We start from the raw sequence: 11,603 nt of genomic DNA on the forward strand, positions 1-11,603 counted from the left end.
TCAACAAGACGAATCAAACTAGCCTGAGATAGCTCAATTATGACATTATGAAGATACTCAAATATTTTTCAAATGTGTTCCAATCGAGAAAATATACTCAGGCCGCCCGATCACAGAGGTATGAATTCCTTCATTATTTATAATATAAAGTCTATGAATAGAGTCTTACGTCCACTTGAGAATATCTCAAGTTAGAAGGAGACTAAAACTTCATAGAATGAACTGAAGCCCAACATCATTTATAGATCATAGTTAAGGCTAATATCTGTCGCTCATGCTGTCGTTGATCGCTATTGAACACCGCCCACAAGCTGCCACTGACCACCGTCGAGCATCGACCGCCCTTGACTTGTTACAATGAAACCCACCATCGGGAATCAAGACATGTGTTGCATAATCTCAACAAACATTACATTGTAACGAGACATCCTACAAAATAACACAACTCTCGTATGGTGCATTGGCCTCTCCTAAAGACAGTGAAATAATGCACCATCAATATGGTTTAAGGACACACCCCAACCACTATGTAAAACAGACGCCTCACATACAAGCAACGATGTCTCCCAAAAACAGAATAACAATGGACTGTGAATGCACTGACTTCCTCTATACTCCAAAAACTCTCTCAAAATAGCTAACTACTATGACTTACATCGTCCACAATTTATGTAGCTTTTGAATCTGACCCCTGTTGCTTGCTTACGAACGTCATCATAGCTCACAACTAAGGCCTAGGTGACCGACTATGATCTATATGATACACAACACGTGCAACTCTTGATTCCGATCTTTGCGGTCCGCAAACATCATGACATCTCACGTAGCTTTCGGCTCTTATCGCAATGGCTTACAGAAGCCATTGCAGCTCACCAAACGACTTATGTGACAAAGTACGCCCTATGTTGCTAACAACTAGTGCAGCTCCTAACTCATGCTCAAATCGCCTGCTAATATTATCACAGCTCATCAATACGGTCTACATGACCAACTATGACCTACGTGACTTATAGATTATGTATCTCTCAACTCCGACCACTATAGCCTACGAATATCTTCACAGCTCACCACTATGACTTCTGCCACCAGCTACATCATATGTGACCAACTACGACTTACGTGGTTCTTAGCTCGTGCAACTCTCGAGACTACAAACATTATCATCGTTCATTACTATGACCTATGTGACCAACCACGGTAAACATGACCCAAAACATCTATAACTTCCTGCTATGACCTCTTTAGCTAATTATAGCTTTTGAAGCAACCATTTGAGGCATGCAGAACTTCTACAATGTATTTCAACTACGAACTATATGACAAGCTAGTACTACAACGCAAACAACATTCATGACTAACTACTTCATCAACAACAATCGACTTCCCCTCCAACCTGTTATCACTAAGGGATATAATCAGAATATTGTTATTATTCATTGACTACTGTTTGTAATGTAAAATGACATAATTAAAGTTAAGAATGAAGCTGTATACCCATCCTTAAAAGTGATATATATATGCCGCATTCTTTGTCCAGTTGGTAGTCAAGGTAACTGTAAGTTCTCTCTAGCAAGGGTTCCATCCCATCCGTAGTGCGTTGGAGGTCGGATCATAGACACATGGTGCGGGGTTCTCATCATAGGCCCTGAGCGTATGAGAAATCGATATTTGTGTTTACTTATATATATATATATATATATATTATATATATATATATATATATATATTAATTGTATATATTGCCGTGCGTTTCGTTTCTGGAATCAATTTTTCTTCCCGGCTCCGTTAGACCTACGGATTTGCAGAGGCATATTCGTGGAGAAGTTTTGTTATTTCTTCTTGTTTCAGCGTCCAAAACCCTCCCAAAACCCTATTCTCACATTTCCTTGATCGTAGAAATATATCAAAGCTGGAGTTCGCGAAACCTCTGAGGATCACGAGGAGCAATTCTTCGAGCAGTAATACCAAGCTATGGGTCATCGCCGGCCTCAGCTTCGTCGGCGTTCTGATAATTGCCGAGTCCGCTCGTCGCAGGAGAAAGGGTTCGAGTGAAACCTCTCCTCACGTGAAGGATTTCGGTGCTTTCATTGAACGATTCGAACTCCTCCCGGCACCGCAGCCGCCGCCTCCTGCCGCACGGCACCCCCTCTCGAACCTCACCTTCGCCGTTGCGGACAAGTTTGTATTCGCTGACTGTGCATCGGTACAGGTTTAATGGTTTCTTTTAATTGTTTATTTATTTGTTTGATATCGTGTTTCTGTTTGTTCGGTGTTGCAGTTTTGATGTCAAGAATTCAGTTTCTGGGTTTGGGAATCCAGACTGGAAGCGGACGCATGAGCCAGCGGGCAAAACGGCAGTGGTGATCTCATTGTTGCTGCAGCGGGGAGCCACTTTAGTTGGGAGGACGGTTATGGATGAACTGGCTTTTGGGTTGGTTTTTTCACTAATTTGATTTTGAATCATACTTACAGTTTCAGTAGTTATCACGAATGGGCACAAAAGAGTTTCTATGGAGCAGACCCCAAACTGTTTGGAGAAAGAAAATGGTGATGCTGATAAGGAAAAAAGACATATTTTTACATGGCTCAAATCAGGATGTATTAAAATTTTAATCTTTATATGTTTGTGTTTTGCTCCCCTTAATACGGTGATTTTGCTACGTTTTCCCGTTCATTTTTATATTTATGGTTATAAATCTGCATAGAATGTTTTCCATGTCTGAAAAAGACTACTACGAGTAAATTATTACAGATTATTCTAATTGCCTTTACGAAAAGGATAATGCATACATAACAATTTCTTATTTTGAATGGATATCTAGAATTCCATCCTCATATTATGAATAGAAGCATTTTTCCCTGAAAATGATATACCGAGCGCATGGAACAACCATTATTTTGTCAGGTTGTAAATTCCCTGATTGGCACAACAAAAGATGATTGAGTTATCCCTCTTTTCCGCAAAAAGAGTTTTTGCAGGAAGTATTATTTTACTTCTGCTTTTAGTGTGGATGTTCAGAACAGTTTTTCAATCCCATGTATTGAATTAATAAATTTTCTCAGCGTCAGTGCATGCAAACCTTCTGTCTCTATTTTATGAAATTGGTAATTGTTGCATGCAGACAATTTTGTTATTGTGGAGAGTTAATGTTATCTATCCATGATTGTTGCACCTGCCATACTTTTAAGGAAAATAAATGGGAGCGTATTCATTTTAACTCATGTTTCTCTGTTCTTGCAGAGTCACAGGTGAGAACTTGCATTACGGCATGCCGATAAATCCAGAATCATCTTTGCAAACACCAGGAGGATCATCTAGTGGTTCTGCTGTGGCAGTTGCGGCGGGTCTCGTTGACTTTGCCCTTGGTGTGTTATCTTTCTGTCTAAACCATTGGCTTGTTTTTTGTTTTACTAGCCTTATCCCTTGAATTATCCATGTTAAAGAACCGTGTTGTAATTTCCATTTCATTCATACAACTTATGTCTTATTTTAAAAATAATATTGTTTGTCAATATAAATCAAGGTTTCTTGCCAAGACTGAGAATTAGAAGTGGTGGAACTAAAAAGGGCAAGAAACTCATATCACGTTCTTTTCAAATTTAACACAAACTTAAATCTTTACCCGCTTTTTAAAGCCCATACTCTTACTTTTTCCGCTCACTATTATAGAATCTTTTTGCTAGTTGTCTGCATAATCTTTTGAGACGAATCATCTTTTTCTTGGCATATATATAATCTCTCTCTCTCTCTATATATATATATATATATATATGCATACAATGATCAAAGCCATGCAGGCTGATGCTTCTTGGCATATTTTTGTTTTGCTATTGAGAAATAATTAGTATTCTTTGACAATTTTCACAATATCTGGTTATTTGAGTCTGCTTTTGCCAATGCAGGTACTGACACAATTGGATGTGTGAGAATTCCAGCTGCATTTTGTGGCGTTCTTGGTTTTAGATCTTCTCATGGGATTGTATCCAACATTGGAATTTTGACGAACTCACAAAGTCTATGTGCTGTAGGTGAGTCTCGTATATAATTTTCACTCATCGCATGGCTTTAATAGTTCTGTACCACGACGTAACACTTGGTGTTTACGCGAAGAGAGCTTGAAATTAAAGTCGGTTAAATTAATTTATTTGGTAAATTAAATGTCTTTATTTTATAAGGTAAAAAGTTTTCTAATAAATTACAAAAAATTAAAGTAATCCTTGTTTTTTTTTTAATTCAACACATTGACTGAGTTTACATTGCAGGGCTTTTTGCACGAGATCCATCTATTTTTCATCGTGTTGGGCACTTATTGTTGCAAGCATCTCAAACGGTTGTTAAACGGGAAAAGCGATTTATATTTGCTGATGATTTCTTTCAATATTCTAGGATTCCAAAGCAGAAAACTGTGCATGTTTTAAGCAAGGCCATTGAATCTCTTTCTGGGTGTAAGTTTGCCATCCTTCAATAACCTAAATGCTATGATTGCACTGGCCACTCAGGCTTATATTTCAATATATTTTGGCTGCAAATTGTTTGTCGATGTTTTACCAAACCATTGATTGCCATTTTTTTTTTTCGCAGACCAACCAGCCACGCATATGAATGTTAGTCAGTACATTGCTTCAAATGTACCAAGTATAAAAGATTTTTGCGATCCCTCTACGAAACTGCACCAAGGAACATCAATTCTGCAGGCACTTTCAACAATAATGCTATCACTTCAAAAGTATGTTATTTAGGATGTGAATTTTAAATGTTATTACAAGTTACATCTTTTTTTTAAATCTTTTTTTCTTTTTTTTTTTTTTTTTGCATTTGCTGATTACTTGTTTATTACAAGCATAAAATATAACATTATTGGTAGATTGACTTACAAATATAAGGGATACAAATTTTTGTGGTTTTTCTGCTCTAAAAAAATTATAAGTAGATTAACTTCAAATTATAGGCTTCATGACGTCATATTTAAAATTTTTTAGAACTCTAAAAAATTTTACATTGCAAAATTGCAGTCCATTTCAAAAATTGTAATGAAAGGCACACAATATAGTCATTCCAGAAAATGCTTTCATATTTCATGTCTATAATTTGTGAGCAAGCTTTTTAAGCACTTAATCAGCCATGAGGAATTCAATATACTTATTTGAATTAATCGCAAGGACATTTGATTGTTAATAGTGCGTGTACATGGAACAATTTCTGACCTCAGAAATGACTTATAAACACACTGTTTTTAGAAAACTGAAATGAAATATTGACTTTTGAATTTACTTTGCTTCCTCAAGCTGTCATGTTATAAAAATGTCAAAGTATCATCTATACTATGCTCTAAATCCAAAAGAGAATAGGAAAAAAAAAAATGGGAGAGCTTACTGGTTGAAGATTTGTGCTTACTAGCTCCTTACTGTGTAAGCTGAGTAGAACTGGAGGATGTTATCTCCACTACCTCATTCCACTTTAAATTTTTATAAATTGGATCATCTATGATGAATAAATGACATTGCTAACAACACTACCAGATATGAGTTCAAAACAAACCATGAGGAGTGGATCAGCACCGTCAAGCCCAGGTTGGGGCATGAGATCTCAGCACGTGTACGGGCTGCATTAAACTCAACACATGACAATATTAAATATTTGTATAAAGCCAGGGCAGAACTTCGTGCTGCACTCAGTAGTCTCTTAAAGGTAATTTCGTTGTAGGTTTCTCATGTCATTTTTAGTTGTTTCCAAGTAATTTTTTTCTGATTTTCTAATTTATCTTGATGAAAACATGCCATTTTGAGGAGAAAATTAATTTAATATTGACTGAAAATTTGTGACTTTATCATGCATACGTGAGTGTGTCGAAAGGAGGATTATGTCCTCAATTATGAAGACGTAAAAACAACAATAAAAATACACCTTTTTATGTAGACTTTCATATGACATTACTTCCTATAACCACAGTCACTTCATGCTGGAGCATTCTCTCTCTTTTTCTGTGTGTGTGTGTGTAATTTTCTTCATCAAATAAGTGTGGTGTGGAGTGATGTTCTTTTTTGATAAGACTGCATCTCTGAGGATGTAACGATTTGTTTTTATATTTTTTGGTTCTTTCGCTGAAGATAGGATTGCTTGCAATGGAGGTAATTTCTTGATTATTACAATTCAGGATTATAAGCTGTATAGCTTGGAAGCCAAATTCTTCAACTAGTTTTTAATCCCATTTTATTTTACTAACTTCCTTCTTACAACTCTAGGCAAAAACTTTTCACCCATAAAGAGGCTGCATGCTGATGCGGCATTTTGAATCTCAATGTATCCAAAATTTTCTCTATCAAAATAAGTGCCATCTTTAAATTATTTTTTTTATAGTATATGAGACCTATTTTGGGATATTTGTTGCTAAACTAAAAATTTTTAGGACAAAATTTGAGTCTTTTTTTAAGGTTTTGTTTATAGTAAATAATCACATCAACAACATATGACATATCTAGTCAAGTGGCATTAAGATAATTTTTCCAACCCGGCGTTGATGGAGAGAATCATTATTATGGATTTCACATTCTAGGATGATTGTAGAGTTTCCATTGGATAGTTGGCACTTTGCGACCAATAGGGTTGATTTATTCAAGAACATAATTATCATGTATTCATTATGAAAAAAATTTTCTTTCCTTTATACAAACTCGACACTATTTAATTTTTTTGGCTTTCCCAAAACTTTAGAGATACGTGTCTTTGACAAATACTATTTTAGTTCAATGATCTCTCAAGCATTACTATTGGTGAGTAGAAAGCAATCAACGTTGACATCAAGAATAGCTATGTCAAAGTAAGAACAACAATTAAACACAGAGTGATGAAAAATATGGCTTTTTAATCTAATATTAACAGGAGCCTTCAAAGTTTATCCAACAAAGCGCAATAACTTTGTTTGAACCCATATATAGCTTTTTGAAGGTTGGGAATTTTGTTTTCCCATTAATTAACATGCCTTTTAGATTCTCCATATCGACTTCAATAACATGTCCATGGAAAAACATTATTGACATTCATTTGAGCATAGTGTCACGGCTAACTTTTCTCTACTCACTCGTGCGGCTTTAAAGCTCTTCTTTAGCACTAAATCAGCCTAATTTCCCTCACAACACTTGGACTTGTAAGCACAAAGCCTCTAAGAAGAAGAGTAGGGTGAAGTATTGGAGAAAATAACACTTCACTAAGAAAAACAATTACAACACTTGAATGTTTGGAAGCTTAGATTCTTTCTTAGGTGATTACAAATGAGGGGACACACTCTTACTTATAGCCCCCTCCAAGCCTTTGGGAACATTCTAGAATACATTAGATTATTCTAGTTGAGAGTTCTACACTCTTTGAGAGTTCTACACTCTTTTCTTATGTACATACATAGCCCTAGAACTTTCTAGGTTATTCTTGAGTTTTACTTGGAGTTTTTCCGTCTAGCATTCTCCGGAATATGGTGGAATCTTTTAGAGTGATTACAAATGAGGGGACACACTCTTACTTATAGCCCCCTCCAAGCCTTTGGGAACATTCTAGAATACATTAGATTATTCTAATTTTCAGAGAGTTCTACACTCTTTTCTTATGTACATACATAGCCCTAGAACTTTCTAGGTTATTCTTGAGTTTTACTTGGAGTTTTTCCGTCTAGCATTCTCCGGAATATGGTGGAATCTTCTAGAGCCCCTTGGATGCCTCTCTATATTTTGGCCTTCTCTAGAACCTTCTATCCTACGAGTCTCTTGCCAATTTCTAGAATATGGCGGAGCGTGACACTTTCCCCCTCTTAAGCTCGCAATGCCCTCATTGTGATTTCCCCTTGACACTCAAATGGACTTCCTTTGTTTGCTCTTGGCAAACTTGAGTTTTTCCTTGGTCGTTTGGGGGAGGGCTCTCATGTAGTGAGACTTCATGGCTGACTACTCAGTCTTTGGCTTCAGCCTAATCCGACGATCTTTCTCCGTTTTTGGTGGTAGTTCTTTAAGAACCTCGACCACTTCCCTTGATAAGTCTTTTTGGGTCTCCACCACTTCCCTTGCCAAGTGACTCTCTTATCTTTTGTAATGCTCTCCTTGAATTGAATGACTAATAGCATGTTGCCTTCCTGCTTGTTAACTCTTATTATTGGTACTAAGCAAGCTTGGTTGTCTTCATGATGCACATGCTATTGACAAAGAGCATTGAGAATGCTCTTGCTTGATCCAAGAAGTTAATCCCCAAGAAAATTTTAAAATAATCCATAGGAATAATAGAAAAGTCTAAGATACCTAACCACGTTCCAATGCTGGTCTTTATCCCTCTGACTATTCCGTGGATTGGCCTTGCTACTGAATTGACGACTTTGATGAAGCCTCCTTCTTCAATCATCCGCAAACTCAACCTCTGTCCTTCCACGGAGATGAAGTTGTGAGAAGTGCCCGTGTTCACCATTGCCTTAGTGGTCTTCCCACCTATTTTCATCTCCACAAAGAGTAACCCCTTTACCCGGGGTTTTGCTGGAGCTTGCATCCCATTCAGCAATTGTATAACTCAACTTGTGCTGCCATATCACTTATCTCTTCCTTTTGATGGCTTGCTAGGAGAGAGTTTAGAGTCTTCTTCTAAGGGCAATCCCTTGCCCAATGAGGTCTTCCACAAAGAAAGCAGTTGTTATGCAGTTTCATTTTGTTATTAGACTTCCTCTTGTCTCTTGCCTTGGATGGGGTTGATTCGCGAAGACTCTCCTCCTTATCTTGATCCTTGCCTTGCCCCTCTTTGACATATGTATTCTTCTTATCCTTTGGCTTTGTGGATTCTCTTGGGTAGTCAACTAGGCTTTCAACGACTGCGATGACAGTGACAAGATTTTGCACCCCGCGTGTCCTAAACTCAGTCTTTGCCCATTGTTGGATTCCATCCATAAAATTGAACATAGCGTCCTTATCTGACATATCAGGGATTTCAAGGACCAAGCTAGTGAACTCTTTAATGTACTCCATGTCGGTCAACTTTTTCGATAGATTTGAAAATATGGTATATGAAAATAATTTTTGAAATTTAATTTAAGTATAAAAGTTATATATAGTTTGAGTTTTAAAAGTAGTATGTTTTGATTTTTGAAAAGTGAAACCAAGTGGATCTCATTCGTCCAATAGTTTGCATAATCGTACCTGATACCGCGAATACTACACCCTCCCGAAAGATAAGTGTAGACCTCGGCGATAGATCCAATCCTGCAAATTAAGAGATTTGTGACATCTGTTTAATCTGCGAACCTTTTATATATGACCCACAAGTTCCCCTATCTAATACAAAGATTAAATAGAGTTTATTTTACCTGGGTTCCAAGTTCCCTATAGAGGCAAACCCCTATAGTTAATTACATTCCAAATAACAGGAGTCTCTTGAGAAAACTCTCGATAATGATCAATGGTTCTAGTCTTTAAGAATTCAAGGTTCAGGTTTTCAAGGTAAGATGAAGAAAATCAAGTGGGAATGACTCAATGCGGAACACTTATTTTCAGGAGTACAAAGGAAGGAACAGGTAGGGGATGTCACTGATCCGAGGTAAATCTCGATGACTTCCCAGACTATCCTACGGTGTGGCTATATTTTTTTTAGAGACGATGTTAATTAATTGTTTAATCCTGTCAGTTTTATTATTTGAGACTTAAACTTGCATAATGTCTGATTATGCAAATAACCCATAGAGATATGAGGGTTTACATCGTATCATATGACAACCTTAGAACCTAAGTCGAGTTAGGACTTACACTGCACAACATAATTGTACAAGAGCCTAAAAAGGGAGTGTGAGGATTTACGACGCGCTAGGCGAGCTACCTCGAAATCCTATGAGTTGTTATTATGCTAAGGAAGAGATAATGCTGAAGAAGATCCTCTTGCCGCTCGGTCCAAGCTCCTCGTCGTGCTGCCCACAAAGTTGGCTCTAAGCTCCTGTCGTCGTGACAACTCAATGGTTTAAGTGTTTGAAAATTGTAGTTTATGTTTCACAGTTTTGGTGTCAAAGTTTGGTTTTATTTTGTTTTGATTTTGGTTTCAGATTTGGTTTTGCATGCAGAGTAATCAAATTGCAGGTAAATAAAAATGTACTTGAAAAGTAAACTGCAGTAAAGTAAAATGCTGTAGATACTGTAAAAGCGTACCTGAGCATCTGCTACTGTTATGTTATTAATGTTGCGAGCATAACATGATTTGCCATAACATGATTTGCCGGAGATTTAAATAAACTTGCAAGAAAACTAAACAAGACGTAAAAACTTAGCACAAATGTCAGAAAAACGAGTCGTATAAATCACAAGCAAACGAAACACTTAGCCACATATGAAAGATCAAGAGTGGGTATAAGACCTTGGTGAAAGTAAGGGCTCAGAGCTGGGCTGTGTGCTTCCCGATTATGAACAGGAGTTACCGGTCCGACAATCTACAGAAGGCATTCGTTAACCTCAATCCAAGTGACTAGCCGTGGACTTTTATAAATTTTCATAGAAATATTTTCATGCAAAAATTATTATTTAAGTCTTTTTTATGCATAGTTCTTTTAATCATGCAAAAGAAATTTTTGTTTTATTTTTATAAATATTTTGTAAAGTCGTTGTTATAAATCATGCAAAAGTTATTATTTAAGTATTTTTGTTTTATTTTTATAAATATTTTTATAAATATTTTAGAAATTTTTGTTTTACCAAAAGTGGAGGGTTGCGTTAGGTAGTCGACAGCCAGCGTAAAACTTGTCGAAAAAATCATGACATGAATTCTTTTGATCATTGTGTAATTGCTAGGGCGTCCCCTGGAAGCGACGCGCTGTATAGCCTGAATACAGTGAAAAGTGTGCAAGGGCCGCTACACCGGCGCCCGGGTGTAGTGTTAAATAAGCAAGGGTTCCCACATTACGGGCAAATGCGGGTAAAGAAGTTAGTCCATGAAACTAATGAAACTAATATTAGGATAGGATCTTGGAATATAGGCACTCTCAATGGTAAATTAATGGAATTAGTTGATATTATGATTCATAGGAAAATTAATATCTTATGTATTCAAGAAACTAAGTGGGTGGGAGAAAAGACTAAGGAGATTGATAATTTAGGTTTTAAACTTTGGTATTCTGGTAAGAGTCGCACTAGAAATGGTGTAGGTGTAATTATAGATAAGAGTTTGAAAGATAATGTTGTAAAAATTAATAGAGTTGGTGATAGAATTATAGCCCTTAAGATTATCATTGATACTAAGATTTTTAATATTATAAGTGTTTATGCTCCTAAGTAGGTTTAGATTTAGAGTCTAAAGATAAATTTTGGAATGACTTAGAAGACTTAATACAAATGATACCTCTTGAAGAAAGAATTTTTATTGGAGGAGATTTAAATGGACATGTCGGTAGAGTGGTAGAAGATTTCAGAAATATTCATGGTGGCTACGGTTTCGGAGTAACTAATGAAGAAGGTAAAGTTATTTTAGATTTTGCTTTAGCGTTTGATTTTGTTATTACTAATACTTTATTCAAGAAAAGGGATGAACATCTTATTACTTATAAGAGTGGATCTAATAAAACACAAATTGATTATTTTCTTATGAGAAGAAGAGATCGTCG

The 11,603-nt window shown here is 36.4% G+C and overlaps 1 protein-coding gene across 1 annotated transcript in view; it reads left to right on the plus strand.

Annotated features, from left to right (window-relative positions):
• The first annotated feature begins 845 nt into the window (after positions 1-845).
• Positions 846-11,603, plus strand: part of LOC110021421 (outer envelope protein 64, mitochondrial) — a 56,719-nt gene continuing 45,961 nt past the window's right edge. Inside the window, exons 1-8 of the mRNA XM_020719905.1 lie at positions 846-893; positions 1,790-2,178; positions 2,279-2,431; positions 3,242-3,366; positions 3,904-4,029; positions 4,264-4,446; positions 4,583-4,727; positions 5,521-5,689. Of these exons, the coding sequence (XP_020575564.1) occupies positions 846-893; positions 1,790-2,178; positions 2,279-2,431; positions 3,242-3,366; positions 3,904-4,029; positions 4,264-4,446; positions 4,583-4,727; positions 5,521-5,689 (1,338 nt within the window). The remainder of the gene's footprint in view (positions 894-1,789; positions 2,179-2,278; positions 2,432-3,241; positions 3,367-3,903; positions 4,030-4,263; positions 4,447-4,582; positions 4,728-5,520; positions 5,690-11,603) is intronic.

Source organism: Phalaenopsis equestris, unplaced genomic scaffold (genome assembly GCF_001263595.1).
Source record: "Phalaenopsis equestris unplaced genomic scaffold, ASM126359v1 Scaffold000134, whole genome shotgun sequence".
Taxonomy (NCBI): Eukaryota; Viridiplantae; Streptophyta; class Magnoliopsida; order Asparagales; family Orchidaceae; genus Phalaenopsis; species Phalaenopsis equestris.